The following is a 19,284-nucleotide window of genomic DNA, read 5'->3' on the forward strand; positions in this document are numbered from 1 at the left end:
AGGGAATTTCAGACCCTTAAGCTCCTGTGCACAGGGACAAATGCTGAAGGGGGCTTTTGTTTCACTCAGCAGATGCACCAGGCAACAGTCAGAATGATTAACACTTGCACAGGCTGCTGATGCTGCCCCATAAATAGATCTTAGCTGAGTTCTCAGTTCCACAGACTAAGCAAGGAAGGTACAGTTCAATGGAGATATCATGACATACAGGATGAAGAACTACACGCCAACCCATGCCTCTTCTTTTTCCTGGTCTTCACTTAGTAATGCACAAACCAAAGCCCAAATGTGGACATACTCCCAGGGTTTTAGGGTTCTGCAAAACTGAACTTGGCCTTATTCTCGCTGGGATAACGGATTTTTCCTCATGGCAATTTTGGACAAGGTGGAAAATGCCATTCAGACAGTTTGCTTCAGTATTGCAGCACTGAAGCAGAAAGTGGAGGGAACCAGAGGGAAGGACAGAGGAAGTTACTTTACAGAGAAAAATTGCATTAAACTCACTTTCCGAGTGAAGATGAAATTGAAGTTGCCCTTAAATGAATTATTTCCCCCACAGCTTGTTTCAGCAGCAGACAAACTCCAGAGCACTCATTTAATCACTTGTTGCATTGTGGGGAAAACACAGCAGAAAAGACGATTATCGAGTTGTGTATAAGGCTCTGACTTTGGCTAATACCAAATAAAAACTCACTTCAGTGTTGTGCTGTTCCCTGCATGCACATAATGCTCATCTATGCTGTGTCCCCACAGAGTAAATGCATTTTTTAACAGAAATTTCCGAGTTACAACTGCACTAATGGTGCTAAATGAGGCCTGGGGTGGTGGTAAATGCGCTGAGCTTCGACAGTGAGATACTTTTCACCCCTAATCTAAGGAAGGCGCCAGCAAATCCATCAGAGGAGATTTATTCAGAAGATTCATCACACTGCTGCCCTTGCTGCAATAAAACAGGCTATAAAGTTCCACCAAAGCTGAGCAGCAGTGTCCTGCTGAGCTGATGTAAACGCCAGCGCACGGAGTGCCCCACGCTCAGCGCTCGGGGCAGCCTGAACTGGAGTCTGGGGATAAACAAAGCCTTCCTCACTGCTCTGCAAGTACTAAACCTTGGGAAGGCATTTGGGTCACTAGTTCTTTTAAGAGTCTTACAGGCATTTAGCCAAGATAAACATCTAGAAGTAAGGTGGACACCCAGAATTAATTTAATGCACTGACAATGGTTTCTGGGGCTGCTGCTGCGTGGTATATACTCAGGATATTAGAATTTCTTCCCAAGCTGCTCACTGTCCTCACTTGAACACGGTATTCCAGCCTGGCACTAAAAAGCCTAAAAAAAAAAAAGTACTCAAGAAGCTGCAAGCAACTGATCTTCAACTGAAGTGGGCGAAAAAATAACTCTTCTGGAATGGCTTCTGCGAAGGACAGTAGATAAAACAGAAAAATAAATGATACCCTGATGGAGGCAGGCTTTTTTTCTTCAGCACTTTAGTTTCTTAAATTCGTAAGTAGCCTATATACACCCCTTGTTCCACTTGAAAACTGGAGGTTTTTTTGCAGGACTGCAGGCTCTGCCTAGGCTGCTCAAAAGACCGTGGATATATGAGGCCACAAACCCTAACTGCCACCAGGTAATTGGGGAGATTTGTATCTCTCCTACATATCTATATATATATCTATATATGTATCTGTGTGTGTGCATGTATACCCATCTCCCTATGCGTTTATACTTCCTGTATTAAAGTTAAATCTTCTCCTGGACCAGTGAGGTATAACCCAAAGCCCAGAGCTGAGGTCATTCTGTGCTGGTCTGACAGCCCTTGAGACAGGAGATCTCCACTTCTCCACAGTGTAACCATCCCACAGGCAGCTGCAGGAGGGAGAAATCCCTTTGCCAATGTCTTGTGATGCTGCTCAGCAGGGAAGTGCCTCTGACTGGGTGAGCTGGATTCATTCCTTATCTCTAGCTGGAGAAAAGATGCAGAGTGTAAAAAGCTCCATCAAAGCCCAAGCACGCAGGAGAGAAAGTTTCACAACAATGTGCAGAGATGAAGTAAAGCAACTGAGATTTTGCCACTCATCTCTGAGGCTGGGAGCTGCATTTTTTTTAGCTTCCAGAACTGCTTCCCGAGACAAATCTCTTTCAGATAAGCTAATGGAAAGACAAACTTAATCCTAATTTGCTGTTTGCTCTTCATTTCTTGGGACTTTTGTCTCCCATGCACTACATTACTTCTTCAGAGCGTCTGTGCCCAATTTTTTCTTCCCTACTTTCTTCCCCTTTCTTTCTTTTCTTCGTGAAAAGAAAGTGGCCTATATCTAGGGTGGAATGTCTTCCATAAGGATAAGCTTGTGAGGAAAATTTAACTTCTACCTCCAGCATGTGAAACACAGCTTGGAACTTCCAGAGGCATTGGTTTGCTGGCAAGCACAGGTACGCTTTCAGAGGCAAAGAAAAAGAATACCCTTGCTGACATGCTGACCCCACTCTTGTCATATTCTGTGTTCCTGCTTTGGGGACAGATAATACTCAAACTCTTGTAGCAGAGATGCTACAAGAATATTTTGTAACGCAGACACACAGCTATTTTTTGTTTTCCTAACCTTGTTCTCAGAAATGTCTGTACTGCTTCTGCAGACATCTTCCAGTAAAAAAAGCAGCCTGGAGCAGACACCCAGCATGGCAATGTCAGGTTTGAATAGTTAAACCTAAGAAATGTCCTAAGAAACTTAGAAGGGCCCTTGTAAAGAAGTTTTGCTTCCAGCTCCACCTGTCAGACTGAGGCTTATCCTGACAGATGACACTCATCCCTGTCAGAAAGAGAAATGCAGGAGCCCCACTGGCTTCACTCACACAGGTCAGCATTTAGAGGCAGCACAGCTGAATAGCTCCTGTTACTGAACCTATGATCCTGACGTGTTGTGTGCTAGTCATTAGCACTGCCTCCTCATTATTTTAATTGCCAAAGCTCTTAGCAGACCACTTCTTTTCTCTTTTTGCTCCCCTGAGTAGTCCAAGCCAGGCTCATGTAGAAGAACCACACTGCTGTTGAACAGAAAATCTCTGTAACTGTGGGCATATTCTTGCTGTCCTGTGATAAGAAGCCTTCTACTAAGTGCTTGTATCTAGCAGATGAAGACAGAAGGTTGTGGTAAATCTGTATTTATGTGACTGAAAAATATAGCATGCTGATAGGGGCAGTTTGAATCATGCAGATAGCAGGAAGAGTCCTTGGTACAAGGAGTCAGGGTCTAGATTGAGGTGGAATGGTCTGGGTTAGACTCCTGGCTGAGATCACCTTGGAATCAGTTCCTTTGTGGTTTCATCCAGTGTGTCCTCAGTGTGTGAAATCCATGCTATTGCAAGGGTATGTTAGTGCTGAGCTATATAAAGCCAGGTGTTGTTGCAAGGCAGGGGTGGAAAAAATGTGTGAACTCTTAACTTTTTCAGATGACACGTTTTTAGAGAATTTGTAGGAAGGGCTCCACATTCTGAGTGAAGAACAATGCAGCACCTCTGACTGAGGAAACAGCACACCATGCTTTTCCTGGATCTGTGGTTTTGCCCATACAGTGCTTGCTTTTGAACTGTGTTTTGCCTTTCAATTCCTTCTATTACTTTCTGAGAGTCTGCTGGCATTGGTTGTGGGGCCACCCCAGACATCCTCTTTCCTCCCCGGGAGGAGGCAGAGCGGGCACGGTCCATGGCACGACTGATCCTGCTCCTGATGGTCCTGTTCTGAAGCCCACAGAAATAAACACAGGCTTTTTCATTTATTTTCATGTATCAGCCTCCTTCTATCTGTGAGGGCCACAGCATTTGTTCAGGACACTGCACAAGGTTATTTTAGTCTAGCACTTTGTGGAGTCTTGAATTAATCTTTAATTTTCCATAACTAATGTTCTTTATAAGCTTTGCAAATAATCCTCTGAAATTTTCATCTCGTTTTGAAGAGTTGTAACTAAAGCTCACCTTCTGTGACTTTGCTTTTTCATCTTCCCAGAGTATTAACTTAAGGTTTGTCTTTCTAAAACTGACTGCTTCTAGATTTCCTCTTTGATCTGTACCGATCTCCTCTGTGCAAGCTCTTTATTTGCCAGTGTGCTTTCAAATCTTACACCTTGCTCAGAGGTAAAAATATTCATGTTAGCATGGGTCACTGGAAAGCTCTGTATTTTTGTTCTGATCTCCATATGAAAAAATTGGATCTGTATTCTGCTCTTCTTTGTGCTCCTGTTAATCCCTGTTCATGCAAATAAGCCACTTGCTGCACAAATTGTGCTGATCATTTTAATGAGTTCAAATGCATAAAGTTTGGATGTTCTCATTAACAGCCCTGCAGCGCAGTCCAAACATTGACTCAGCGAATGCTTTCAACCTAGTGCCATAAAGTTATATGTTAAATAAAACAAATACAGAGAGTTATATAATTTTTTTTCTTAGGTACTTAATGTTAAATCTTAAAAAAAGATTTCATAACAGTGCCTGAAACAAAGAGGGGGCTCTATGTGGTTAGTGTGTAGGAATAAGTAGATATATAGAATACAAACACTACTAAGAAAAAGGGAAGTGGCCCAGAGGAGAGGAGAGGATCATGCCTACAGCAGTGTTTTAGCTTAAGAGGAAGAAAACAAAATCCACCAAACACCAGGGAAAGATTCTTAATTTAGTATACTCATGGTCAACAAGATCATATTTTTCAAGTCAGGAAGGGTTATTGCAGCCATCTCCCCTGACCCCCTTGCAATGAAGGACATAAAATGTTTGTCACTGGGGCAATTATTCAACGAGGAATAAAATCCTCGAGTGCTCATGAGATACCTAGAATTGGCCAGGTTCTGCACTGCTGAGAGTAGCAGGGTAGGAAACCCTGCAGAGGCTGCAGAGTACAGCAGTAAAGACAGTCCAGACCCCAGGCTGGTCTCATACTGAACTGTGGTGCCAAGGGCACCACCTGTGTGACAATATTTAGGCGACAGGGTTTTCTTTCAAGTGCCCCGGCTAAGGCAGCTGCTGTGATTTAGCTTCTGGAGACACAGGTGGCCTAAGTCCTCCTACAGCAGCCAGGTGGTGGATAGCAAGTGTTTTAATGGTACAATTTTCCTTTTTTTAGAAGCAGTGGCTGTGATGTTGTGCTGAGGGGTACAGGGATACACTGCAGGTGGAATCAGGCATTATACAAGAGACAGTCCCCACTCCCATATGATCTGGCACCTCCATGCGTTCATGCACTTCTCTAGGCTATTTTGTGGGTTTCACTGGGACACTTCTTGCTCCTCAGAAAGCCTGCAATCCAGGTGGGAACTAGAGAATGCCACTGTGTGCTCCAAGCTTTGGGAAGATAAGTTTTTCTACAGGTCAATACTCATACTGGAAAAAACCCAAACAAAACCCACCACATTTATTTCGTTCTCCAAATTCATTTTGTGCTCCAACAGGAGCAACATCATTAAAAGCATCCTTTAGCCTCTTCAGAAACTGCAGAGATGTAACTGGATTAGCCCTTACAAAGTGACCCAGATGCAGAACTACTCTCGCTGGTTTAGTACTCTGGGAGTCACCCTGAGCATCCTCTGTTCGTGACTGGCCTGCAAACTTTTTTCTGATCTCAGTCTGAGATCTGAGAGCACTTTGGCAATCAGCAGGTTCAAAGTGTTTTGAACATACCTTTAGAATGTCACAGGACTGTAGAGCCCTGACTTCGTAAGAGTCACCTGCTGAAACAAACAGAGAGGTCCTGGAATTGCACAATGACTTAGTACTTTTAACACATGATGTCAGACCGCTCATGCTTGAAACCAAAGCCTTTTTTCAATCCTCTGTTGTGTTATCCATAACAAAAGCACTTTAACCTTCACCAAGAGCAACAGTATTAATGGGAATGAACAGAAAATAACAGTGCACAACCAAGCTTCAAGGTACTTTCATCACCAGCATGTTTCCCTACGCCCCGTTCCAACTCCTGCTGTTGGTCATCGTATTTTCCCTGCCTTTTTGAACACCATGCCTGTCAGCCATCTCCTCTGCAGAAACTAGAGGTAGGATCTAAGGTGGTAATGCACTGTTTTAACTCAGCTGTGAAGGTCATTCTCTTATGTTGAGTCCCCTACATCTATTTGCAGCCAGTCCCTGTCTGTGCTGTGGCACTGGGAACAGAAAGTAATACTTCCAGCACTCTGATGTGCACAAAAAGCTCCTCAGACTGGATGATATTAATATTTTCACAGCTTACTAGAAAGCACCATTTAGTAAATGTTTAGCAACTGAAGAAATGCTATAAAATGAGCCACACAAAATTACTTCAGGTAAATAAGAAGTCTTTTAGATACAGACCTAATGTGAGGTGAGATTTATGATACTGAGCATGGAATTAGTCTTAGTAATATTGAAACTTTGTCCAGCTGGGTGTGAAGACCTGCAGACAAATCATGATACTTTTCACACCTATAAAATGCTAGAATTTAAGAAACTGCTCAAAGGTTCTTCTGCATTTTCCATGGTCTGTCTCTTGCCTCATCTTTAAAGGGATGCCAAACCATCCCGCTCCAGAGCTGACACTGATTTTATCTTTAACATCAGTGGCTGCATGTGATTTTACAGATAAATATACAGCGTAGCTGCTAGAGCTGCTTGGGAAAAAGGCAACTTTACTGAGGCTTCTTCATGAAAATAAAATAAAGAAAATCCTATATATTTTAGCGGTTTATTCTGTAGAGGGAGACTGGGAAAACAACAGGCAAAGCTCCTCTCTTAGTTGAGAATCCAATATATCTGCCTTTTCAAGCAGGAAAGAGTAGAAATAGAGTATGATCTCTTCTATGGAGTCCTAGAAGTCTGCAGAACTATACATCTGACCTGTCCAAACTGTAGAAGTATTTGTTATAGTACAGGCTCCCAAACTCCTGCCAATCTGCACTGAACACTATGTGAATTTCCACCACAGTGGTACTGAGTTAAATCTCAGGGGCCTCTTTCATGCTGGATTCTAAATAGCAAATTAATGAAGAAAACAGTCATACTGAGTATGTTTAAAATAGAGGTTGTTTGTTTTCATGAGAGAGGCTTGGTTATTTCACATGCCAGGTCAAAAACTGCAAACAAAATTTGCCAAGAAATTACCAAAGTGATACTGAGGATACATGGTGGTGGGTGGTGAGAACTAGACTGGTTTAATTACACTGAATACTGACAAGAGAGTATTCTTGCATGATGTGTAATTATTTGAGATCACCATGGGAGACTGAAGATTAGGATATCAATGTTTGATTATCCAGGACACAGCTTACTGTATTATCTTGAGACCTACCATGCTTCCCGTAGATAAAGGTCAAATTTTCTTAACTGGAGATAAATTTTTTTGAAACTTTGCCTGGAAGTAGATCTAACAGACCAAGTCATATTGTGGATCACTATTAAATTATTTCATGTTGGAAATCAGCCTGGAGGGGAACCAACTCCAGTGCACATAACCACAAGAATCCAGTTGGGTTAAGCAGCAGTGCTTGGCATCACAGACTCTGCCACTGAGGTTGGTTAACAAGGTGTTTGTTTTGGCACTCATACTCCCATGTCCAACAGAATGTGGGGTTTGGTGGGGATTTTTTGTTTGTGTGTTTTTTCTGCCACCCATGGGTCTAATACTGCATTCTTCTGTGGTGACTCCTCAATAATTTTCAATTTATTCTGCAGTGAAAAAATAAATAGCTCACTCTGATCTTTTCGCTTCTAATTCGTTCTTACACTTTCCTGCTTTGAATGACACTTTTGAAGTTCTCACTTGTAAAGCTCCTCTGGGTCAGTTGCTGGGTAGGCCAGGAAAAGATCATGGCTGACAACTCTGTCTAACTGGCTTCCACTGTTGTGGGGAGTGGGATTTTTGTTTCCCAGGGCAGGAGCAGAGATGAGCTGCTGACAAAAGCAGCTCTCTAGAGCAGGGTTGTGCAAATCTTTGATAGATTATATTATAGTTAGACTGAGAGCTGGATGGAAAGTATAGCCACATGAAGGGGAGAAAGGAAGTAAAGACAAGCTCCTTTTGTGCTTGTGGTCCTGTGGGTCAAAATGAAATTAAGCCCTACTGGGGACGTAGTGAAAGACAGGATTGCCAAATATGTTTTTAATGAAAATAAATGTTGCTCCTGTGCTTTATTTTGCTGTCAATAATTAATGTCAGTGCAAGAGCCGTAAAGGATCCCGCAGGGCTGACAGGGGTTGGGTCGCAGATGCTGCCAGCCTGGGATCCGTCCATCAGGCTGGATCTCAGCAGCCCTGGCCCTGAAGAGAAGTCATGGAAAGGAGCTTTGGCAATGCCCGAGTCACAGCTCCCTCGGTGACTTGGGACTATCAGGCTTCCCCTTCCTTCACCTCAGTTCCCATACTGGCCACTTGAGGCCAGTCCCAGTGGCCTGCTTTGCAGGAGGGCCGTGGTGCTGGCCATTGTTCCCACAGCCCTTGGGAAAGCTACAGCGCTGTTCAAGCACCACAGAAATTCCCTCCCTGGGAGAGTGTATCCTGTGCACTGCCCAGTTGCATCCTTCCACCCTGAAAACTTTTCAAGCCACTTATCCAAACAGTTCCCCTGTGGTAACACCACTGCCCCAGGCCTGCGCTCTTGCTTGTCTGCAGCTTCTTTGCTGCTGGCCCCAGCGCGGCAGCAGCAGAACAACCCGGGAATGTCAGCAGCTCCGTGTGCTTTCAAACCCAGGCTGGATGTTTTCAACATATTCCCTCATTTTCCTGAGCGCAGACTACTGTCTAACATTTCTGGAAAGGCAGCTGGAGGCTCCAGCCAACTTCTAGGACATTTTAAAGCTGCACATATGTTTAATATATCTACTACTTCCTTCCCCAGGGCTTCATGCTTCTCTTGCCATTCATCTTTTCATGCTGCATGCACAGAATATGAGTTATCTACAGCATCACTGCCATAATAAATGGCACTTCCCAACACCTACATGGCAAATCCATTAGAAACTCTAACAGCTGCAGACTAACTCCAGCAGCGTGAATGCTCTACCTGGTGGGAAACAGCCATAAAAAGAACTTTTCCCATTCAGAATTATGAAAAGGCGATAGAAACAGATGCACCTCCCTCAGTTATTTTCCTGTCTCCAGGAAGAGGAGGTAGGAGTCAGGGAAAACAGGAGGGGCTGGTTTGATCTGAGGCAAATGGAAAGAAATGCGGGTTCAAACAGTGGGCCAGGTTGAGAGCTGGTGAGGTGGGAGTTCCGTAACTTTGGAGTGGCAATGGGGAGCACTCCATCAGCACCCCTCAAACTGCCTGTGGAGAGGGAAGGGAAGCTGAGGGGTGTCCTTGCCAAAGCTTTAATTGCCTCTGCAGCACGGGGTGTATAAAAGACTACCAATAATACTGAGCAAATGCAGGCTTGGAATAAAAGCAGGGAATGGATGAGGATGCCATGGTTCCCTCGCTCTCTTACAGCCATTCTTTGTCTCTCCTGCTCACCAGAGCGCTGGGAGTGCCCACCAGGCATGTGGTGAGAGGGTACAAACACCTCAGTCACCAGCAGATAATCACAGCCCTGTAACCAGGGCTCAGCTAGAGCCTCATTGGTCCTCCTTCTTTAAGGCAGTGTTAGTTTTTCATACACCTAAAGTATTTATTTTTGGGTGCTGCAAATGTACAAGGTTCAAGGATGGCACAAAAACAAATGCAGGAAGAGAGTTTGCTTGAGAAATACAGACATAACTTGTTTCTCCTGCTCTGCCACAAAGCCAAAATAGGTAAATTTACCCACTTCTACGACCAAGACTAGCTATGTACAGATACACTCTGCTTCCCTTTTTAACCTGTGCAAAGCTGGCTCCATGCAATGACTGCCTGGAGCAGTCAAATCTTGGAACATCCTCAAAGTCCACACCAAGGAATGGATTCCAGGACAGAAGGAACCACTTCCTCTGAAGTGACTGTTCTTTGCTGCATCACACCACTGCTGCCAGGATTAGCTCATCTGGATCTCACGTCCTGAGCATTTGATGATGCACAATGCACTGACAGTGTGGGCAAAGAAGGAGCTGGGGATGAGAAACAGAGATGGGAGGAAGCCCAAAGTGAGGAGGGTGAGAAAGGAACTGTAAATACAAAGTTGTCCTGTGAAGTATGAAGCCATTTCACCATATGCAGTCCCTGGGGAACATGTACAGTTCTAGGGAACCGGCAGGGGGAGAGGGGAGGGTGACAGCTGAGAAGAAACATGGCAAGGAAAGTAGATGCAAGGCAAAGGGACCTCCGACATCACGGAGGTAAACAACAAGTTTGTGGAAGAATAAAAATCTTGCTGTTTCTGAAAGGATCTCCCAGTGCCCTGGTGGGGAACAGCAGGCTGACCCAAACACTGCAGGCCTTTATCACACCCTGACAAACCCTTCCGGGGACTCCACCAGGGAGCTTTGCAGTTGCCTTTGGCAAAACTGCAAGAGACAAGTGGGCAGGGCAGCTATCTTATCAAAGCAAGAGCTGCAGGGGGTGGCTAGGCACAGGCCTAGGGAAGAATTTGTGTTGCACACATAAATCTTGAATCCTGGCATTCCTTCCCCAGTAATCATACAACAGGCTATATTTAGCCCAACCTAAACAAAAAAGAGAGAAAAAAAAAAAGAACAGCAGGACTAGTTTTAGCTCTAACAGCTGCCACCAGCTGCTCAGAGGGGATACAGGTAGAGCTGATGTCAGATGTAGTTAAATGAGATGGAACAGGGGAGGCAGCCACGCTTGAATGAACAATGTTGGCATTTGGTTAGAGAAATCCTGCATTTTATTATTCCATGGTTAGCCAGAAGGAAGATCAAATGTCGAGCAGAGCATGAATGGTTTCTGCTACACCAAGGACAAGGCTATAGTGAACCATGGATAGGCAAACAAGCAGAGGAAAGGGAGGAAGTTACACACACAAGAAGAGCAAATGTTTGTATGTCTAGCCCAGGTTCCTGGTGTTCCTTCTCTTTAGTTCCAGCGTGACAAGAATCAACAAAGGCAGTTTTTAGAAAGACTGTTGACTAAAGAGCTTGTATCTGTGTGGTAAGGCCACAATGCAACTTCCTTCATCCATGGATGAACCTGGGGCTCACCCTCTAATTAGGCATCAACATCATCCACTGGACAGGAGCTTGGGAAGGTCATTGCAACACAACTGTTTCCTTGCAATATCACTTGCTCCAAGGGGACACATTTGTATTCTTGCTGGGGAAGAAATAATCTTAAAATTAGTGACCTAGTTACTGCTACGACTTAGACACCTACATGCACAGTACCTTCAGAGAACCTGGAGCTCGTTGAAAAGTGTAAAACCAGAGAATGTAAAAAGTGGGAGTGTTTTATGAGTACTTTACCAGCAAAACAATACAAGATGATTAATAAACCTGTATTAAACCTGATCACTGAATAATCACTTAAGCATCTGGTTGTCATTGCCATTCCTAAGAACAAAGGAAAAAAAGCCAACTGATCTGCTATGCTAGTGTAAGTAAAAAAAACAGGAAACAAAAACAAAACCCACGGCAGAAAATCCAGTGTCTTTCCATCCACATTTCTGGATTTCAGAGGCACCTTATCACAGTAATCCTCCGTTCATACATCAGGTGGTGTAGCATGGACTTTGAAGATCTTGTGGCAGCTTTCCCTGCCTTACTAGAAGAGCTGTGAGCTTGATAACTAATCACTCCTTTATAACTCATGTTTCCTCTGCAAAAGTCCCTGAAATGCAACTAGTGGGGGAAAATATATGAGCAGGGATTTGTGAAGTAGAAAAATCTCTTTGGGCTTCTTTCCCAGTAACCCACAGGGTTTTTTGAATGGGGGTGGGGTGACAATGAATGCAGTTTTATTTCCCATATGCCCAGACCTTGCAACTGGGAAGTGATCCCTGGTAGCATGTTTCAGACATATCCTCAAATAATGAAAACAAACCACAGATTTGTTGAAGGACACTCTGGCTTGGCTGCTGCTTGAGTTTGTTCTGCAGGAACTTTCAAAACCAGGTATCTTTCTCCCAGGTATGTTCCCCCATCCTGGCTTAGACATGGGAAAAGAGCATAAGCCAACAGATACAAATACATGTCTGCTCAGGACTTTCCCAGCTGTGACTCTAAAATAACTGGAGTTGCTGAGATCTTCATTTCTGTGATGGCACAGGCTCTTTGCGAGGTGACACCTACCAAAACCACATTTCTGGTCACCCTTTTGCCCAAATGGAAGCATCTGAGCTGTTGCTGGATCAAAAAGTGACAACAGCCCCGTGCCTCACGTACCTGACAAGCAATGATTTGCTTAGAATCCGACACATTTATTGGGGGAAGCCTGTGGGAGCTTCAGGATCTTCCCTGTTGCTGAACCCTGACACTGAACCGTGCCATAAATCAAGTCCCTCCTGATGGGAGAGAATTTCCTGAAAGTCCTTGCAAGGAGTTTCAAAGATAAACCAAGACTTTTTCTGGAGTTTCAATGCTGCTGGATAGTTGTTTCTTAAGTCTTATCAGAGGAACAGAGCCACCAGCCTGACCCAGGTACAGCATAGAGCACAGAAAAGCAGGAGTGAGAGCTCTCTATCAAGATTCACACAGCCTTTTAAAGATCATTTAACCAATGCTTACTAAAAATGTGTATTATTTTCACTTTCTTACCAATTATTCAGTGACACAGCCAGGAACTGCAGAATTTTCTATCCAATCATTCCAAACTACTTTTACTGCAGAACATGGAGTAGTAGAAGAAGGTTTAGAGAACAACAACAATCCTCCATTTTGATATTTTTTACTCTTATCTATTTACTATAAAGAGAAGCCTAAAACCTCTAAATTTTCACCCTGTGACAATCTTACATAGTAGTCTATCACCTAATTCCCACCACTGTATTTCCTAGTTCTTGTCTGACTGTTGGTAATTTTTTCCAAGGTTGGAGGCTAAAACAGTGTTGTTCAGGGGGGCAAGAACCCTTAAAAACAGGCAGAGAAATATTCTCAGCACTCTGGGCTCCTACAGAACCCATAGCAAAACCCACACATTCCATGTCCCATTCCTCGGCTGCAGCTGCATGGCCCATCCAGGCACATGAGAACTGCCTCTGCCAGGGGCTGGCCAAAGCACCTGTGCTAACACACAAACTTGGAGTGCTCAGCCTGGCACACACACAGCAAAAAGGCACACTGGATAGCACATGCTGCAGCTGGACATTGTCTCTTTCTTGGCCAAAACAGAAAGGCTCCTAAGCAGAGGTATTTTGAGCATTCATAGTCAACTGAGTTATGAGTTGGAAAAGCATCAGCCATGCACTGTTAATCCAGCCCTGTTTTTCTCCTCTGGTTCATACATTTTTGCTCCTCTTTAGATTTCTGGGCACATACTGTGTCTTGTGATGACATGGAAGAACATGGCCTTTAAGCCTTTATTAATTGCTACTACTGTAGTTTTAAAAGGAGCTATTTAGGAAATCCTCAGTTTTGTTACCATAGGAATGAAGCTGTAGGATTCAGTGAAAGAACAATTTAAACAGCAGTGTTTAAGTAATTCACTTCAACTTTCATTCTCTGCTCCATCCAAGCTCCTCTTGGCCGTAAAGAAAAAGGCTTTAAAAGCTCTCTCCCCTCCTCAGTGCTGCTTGACTCCAGCCCAAATTAGGAGGTACAGCCCTGTTATCTATAGCAGGTCTCAGCAATGTCCCTTCCCACCCACAGAGCACTTCCTCCTCTTCCCGAGTGAGGCAGCTGCAAAGTGCTCCTTGGCTCAGGCAGAGCTCCTCATCTGTTTTTTTTCAGCTGTTTTAAAATAGTGTTTATGCAGCTTTTATACAGTAAGAATGGGGTGAATGGAGGAGCATCTAGTCCACTGGATGAGAGCAGGTTGGGATGCTTGCACCTGATGAGTTTGCCCACTACTCAGTGTAACTCTGAGCTGGGAGAACTCCTGGGTGCCTCTTTCTGAGCTGGTTTGCTCTTCTTCTTCCATTTGAAAGGTTTAGGTCTGCATTAAAAGGGCAGAACACGACAGGTGAGTTGATTAGCCACTCTGCTGGTCTTCTCCAGCAGGCAGAGGGAGACAAGGCAAGGAAGAACACTGAAAAGCTGACACATTAGCTATTGCCTCTTGTTTGTTTTTTAAACCTTTGAACCGTGGAAACGTGATAAGCAGCAAGAAAAGTGGAGTAAAGTTTTGTTTTCCTTGGATTTAACTCTTTTGAGATGCTGTCACTATTCACACTTGTGAGCAGTGTTCTGGTTTCCCCACCTCATGTTTGGGAGAGTCTTGAAAGGGACTGCTTTGTACAGCAGGGAATCTTTCACCCTTTGAACGGATGTCTGGCATTAACGATGAGATGGGGATGTTCCTTAGCTCTCAGTAATGCCAACAGGTCTAATGACTGCCTGAGGGACAGCTTTAGCTCCCCACACATCCTGAAGCACAGCACTCCTTTCTCCGTTGCTGCTTTGACTCACTGATCCTAAGTCTGGGTCAGGAAGTGGAAGAGGAGCCTGTCCAGGACATTACAACGTGTGTCTGTAACTTCAGAGACGCTGTCAGGTGCTTCAGCCACTTACAGATTAAGAACCTAATGCCTGGCTCTTCCTCAGCAAACAAAGATGAGCCAGGAAAGCAAGCCAGTGGCCATATTTTGGCATGACTTTCTGGCAATTACAGTGACCCTATTTATCACCCAATGTCTCCTTTTCGTTGCATGTATGCTCCAGCATTCTGCCTTGTGCTCTTGCTTCTAGAGCCTGGCTTATCTTTCAGCTGTCTGGCCAAGTCTGCTCCAGCAAGCGACGACCCCAGGATCCTGTCTCCACAACACATGACAAACGGGTCACAGGGACAGGGAGTGACATGGTTACACTAAAAAAGACACCAGCAGCACTGTTCTAGCAGGATACTGCCCATCAGAGCCAGCTATCTGGAGACTGCTTTGTGTCCAGCCCTGTTTTTAGCAAAGGTGGAATGGCACTTTCACAGCTCCCACTGTTGTTACTGTTGGCTACAGGCAAATAGGTATTTTCAGACACCACCCCCCTCACACACACACTTATTTCTCTGGAGTTGGCCAAGCTGTTGAAACTGGATCCTTTTATGGGAATGTACAAGAGGGGTTTTCACAAGCAAGCTGGAGATTCTGGGAGGCACAGCTGCTGCTCTGTTGAGGTAGCTGATAGCACCCTGTGGTCCTTCCACTCCATTAAATTCACCTTGTTGTGCTGCTCACTTATTTGTGCTTTCATTTCCACACATATTCACATATGTATGGTCACAGTCAAAAGAGGGGACCTTATTCATATTTTATGTAATATTTCCTTGCATCTCAAAAGAGAATAAAAAGAGAGAGGAGGAAGACTTCGAAGAACTAGGATGTTTTTATTGGCTTTCCATTTGTCTCCCACCCGGTTCCAGAACTAAAGGAAAACATTTTTACTGTTTATGCTATCCTAGTATATATTGAAGTCTACAAAAAGGATACAACAGGTAAAAAAGGCTCTTGTTGATCCTATGCTGGTGTAGCATTTTAACTGAGCACTTAAAAGGTAGTTCTGTATTTTTTAGAGATAAGCTTTCAAACTACTAAGAAAGCCAGGGTGAGGGGACTCTTTCAGTGTTTCAGTTTTCCTGCAAATATTTCAATGTTCTCTTGCATTATTTTGAATCCAGCCAAAAGACTGGACAACCACAGAAACCATCAACTGAATGTAAGATAAACCCAAAGGGGAACCACTGAAGTTGCAAAACTTGGGTCGGACAGTGAAACATGAATACAAAAGAGGGGATGGGGTGAGCGCAGCAGGGAAGAAGGAAGAGTTTAAACTTATCCCAGTATATTATCAGCATTCCCTCAGGCATTCTATTCAAAAAGGTGGAATTTAATCTGCATTGCCTTTGAATAAGCAGTATAATCTCTAAGAAATTCTGCCTCACATATGCCTTTCCTCCTGATAGCTGACAGAGCTGCTTCACTGACAGTGTTCTGGTGAAATACCCTCTGGGTAAATGTGCTTTTATAAACAACCCATTCCCAAGTTACTGAAACTGTAATACATTTATGGGAGAGCACCTTGGCATGTGTAATATAAAAGTCACTTTGGGGAACTGGAGCTGGTTGATGGCAGCTGAGTCTAGCTTAATGCTCTTACCAGGACATCCTATCTCCTGCCTACTCTTGTGCAGATTTTTTCTAAAATAAACAGGATCTTGCAGTTCCCAAACTGCCACAGGAGCATGATTAGGCTCAGTCTCCTCATCTCCCCATCCCTGTGGTGCAAGGACTTGTTAGAGTGGTCATGGAGCTGTCATGTTAATGCAACACCCCTGAACTACCCAACTGCAACCCTCACACTCTGCTCCTCGTCTCACCGGAGGAAAGGCTGTCTGTAGAAATGGATTTTTAACATTTATGCCTCCCCCTTGTGTCCCTACCATACCAACTCGCCAGACTATGTTTATTTCTCAAAAGATCTCTACAAATGCACACTTTACACATGGTGTTGCCATAATTTCCTGGTAAATATGTAAACCCAGGAGAGCACAGAGAACAAAACTTCTTTGAGTTGCTGAGTCTAAAATTTCCTGTGGAAATCAGCCAGAATTACAACTGTTACAGAAGTCATCTAATACTTAACAGAGGCTAGGGAGCATAATATTCCATGCCTTCATTGAGCACAAGCTATGAAGAGACAAATTGAACATTACTAATTCTGTTTCCCCAGGAAAAAATAATGCTGCCACTCACTTCATGAAAAATGGGTTTGATTTGGGCTGGGAAGTTTGTTTTGCTGTTGTTTGCTGTTGGGCTTTTTTTTAAAAAGTGATAAAAGTACTTTCATTTGATAGAACCTAGAGAAAATAACATGAAAAGCCAAGGAAGAGAGAATTCCTGGCCTGATCCCAACCTCCCTGACAAGAATGTGGTCAGAGATGCCCTTTTTTACCAAGAGTTTGTCTGCACAGAGGGAGCAAAAAGTTACCTGATGACAAGCAGAAGAAAAAAATCAGAAGTCAAACATACCTGACTTGCCCACGCCAGCTCGACCAAAGATCGCCAACTTCACTTCTGCACTCTTGGCCATGCTGGAAGGAACACAGGGGTGGCAAACTCACTCAGTCACCAGAAGTGAAGCAGAAGAACAGTTCCCAGCTCCTGCCTTCAGCTTCACCGTGTCATTGTGACGTCAATGCAGAGCCTGGGGAAGAACACCACAAGGATGGAACTGCAAGGAGCCAGGCTCTCCCTTTCCCCTGCCCGCCCCCTCCTTTCTTCTTCTTTTTAAATAATCGTGATAACTGATGCTATGTTCCTGCTTTGAACACTGCAGTAACACCACTGACACATTTGGCACTGTTTGTGCAGAACCCACCTTCAGCTTTCCGGCTATTCCTCTTTGCTTCACACTGGCACTGTAAGATTGCAAAAGGTACTTAACAACCCCAAGCACCTGCCTTGCAAGGCTCCTAAGGATTTATTTCTTCCTTTCTCTTTCAGCTGAAATTGCATATATTTACTGTATTTGAATCACATGCAAGGAATTATTTTTTGTAGAATATATTTAATAGCTGTGAGCACTCACTAGTAGTGCCTGCAGATAGCTAATCTTTCCTTGAGCCCTCCAGCTCCAAAAAGGTTTCAATTACTCAGCTGCAGTTGCCTAAAACCCTCCAAGCACTTGTACCTTGCTCACTGCCCTAAACAAATCCATACCTAGAAAGTTCTCTAGGGCTCCTTTTTAAGCTGCCTGAGCTCATACATAAACATTCAGCAAAGCATGGGGTTAGCAAAAGGATGCCAGAGTTTCTGGTACGGCACTTCGAGCATGGGAATTATCTATATTCACAGTTTTGCTGCATGACCTTGATTTTGCTAACCTGGACAGTAAAATCTATAACCATACCTGTCATTGCAGAATGCTTTAAAATCTTCCGTGAAAACATGGCAATCGTGATGATGATGATCCTCAGCCCTGACTAAAACGTCAAATACTCGGTCTCCCCTTAAAGCGGGGTAGAACTTCACGTGTGAATGCAACCAGTTACGGGTTTGCTGTTGAGCTGAAGCACCCACTTTAGCCGTGAATTCTAACAGTGGCGTAGGATGCTTCCCATGTCAGCACTCCTCGCTCTACAGCAAAATGTATTTCTAACATATTTCTTGAAAAAAAAAAACAACCCTAAGGCTTTTTCCTATACGAAAACGCTTGTAAAAAGAAAAAGTAAAGACACCTTACATCGAGAACGGTCCCGATTCATCTCTGACGGCTAAATGCTCCCGATTCCTTTTGCCTAAGAGTAAGTATCAGACCACTCTCACTCTGGACGCACAGACAGAGGCACGAACAGTTTCGGGACGTGGCGGGATGGGACACTCAGGGACTGGGACACCGGCGTTTGCCTCCCGCGAAAGCTCCCGGCCGCCCGCAGCAGAACTGCCGCCCCGCTCCGGCCCCGCTCCGCAGCCCCGTTTCACATTTCCGTGCAGGTACTCATTCCTGGCCGCCGGCTCCGTCCCTGCGGGCGGGCTTTGCTCCCCACCGCTCCGGGCAGGTGCCGCCCTCCCTCCCGCCCGGCGCAGGGCGGCTCCCGCGGCTGCGGCCCCCGGCGCTGCCCGGCCCCGCACGCTGCGGGCACCGCGCCCCCCGCGCCGCATCCTCCCTGGTGCCCGCACCCGCCGGGAAGCCCCGCGCCGCCCGCCCGGCGCTCACCTCGGTGCGCGCTGCTCGGCGCGGCCCGGCCCGGCCCCGGGCGCTCCCGCCGGCGCAGCGGCGCGGCCGCACAATGCGGAGAGGCCGCACAATGCGGAGAGGCCGCACAATGCGGAGCGGCCGCACAATGCGGAGCGGCCGCACAATGCGGAGCGGCCGCCCGCCCCTCCGCCCCTCCGCCCCTCAGCCCGGCCGCGGCTCCGCAGCGCCCGCCGCGCCCGCGCGGACCTGCCGCGCCCCCTGCGGGCCGCCGGGAGCAGCGCGCACCGGGCGGGTGCGGAGCCGAGCGGGAGGGACGCGGAGCGGGAGGGATGCGGAGCGGGAGGGATGCGGAGCCGAGCGGGAGGGACGCGGAGGGCGGCCGAGGCTGCTCCGTCCCTCGCGGTAGCGTGCCGAGAGCGTAACCCGTGCCCGGCGCGGTGCCCGAGAGGAACGGACGCAGCCCTGTAATCGGCGCGTTCGGCGGTACCGCAGCCTTTAATTACGTGGGACAGCGGCTGCTGTTCACTCGCATGGATTCTGAGTAAGCGCTTGTCCGGCCAAGGATGCTCCGCAGCTTATTTTAACATCTCAAGTGCTCTCCTTCCCTCTCTCTCCCC

General features: G+C 45.6%; 1 protein-coding gene across 2 annotated transcripts in view; it reads right to left on the minus strand.

Annotated features, from left to right (window-relative positions):
* The window catches only part of RERG (RAS like estrogen regulated growth inhibitor), a gene marked incomplete at its 5' end in the record, with an annotated part of 92,863 nt that extends 75,744 nt beyond the window's left edge, over positions 1 to 17,119 (minus strand). Inside the window, one exon of one of the 2 annotated variants that reach the window (XM_082280053.1) lies at positions 16,999 to 17,119. In XM_082280053.1, the coding sequence (XP_082136179.1) occupies positions 16,999 to 17,059 (61 nt within the window). The remainder of the gene's footprint in view (positions 1 to 16,998) is intronic. The other variant, XM_082280054.1, reaches the window with a different exon arrangement.
* Positions 17,120 to 19,284: the final 2,165 nt, after the last annotated feature.

This window comes from Coloeus monedula (genome assembly GCF_965178545.1).
Source record: "Coloeus monedula genome assembly, chromosome: 4".
Taxonomy (NCBI): Eukaryota; Metazoa; Chordata; class Aves; order Passeriformes; family Corvidae; genus Coloeus; species Coloeus monedula.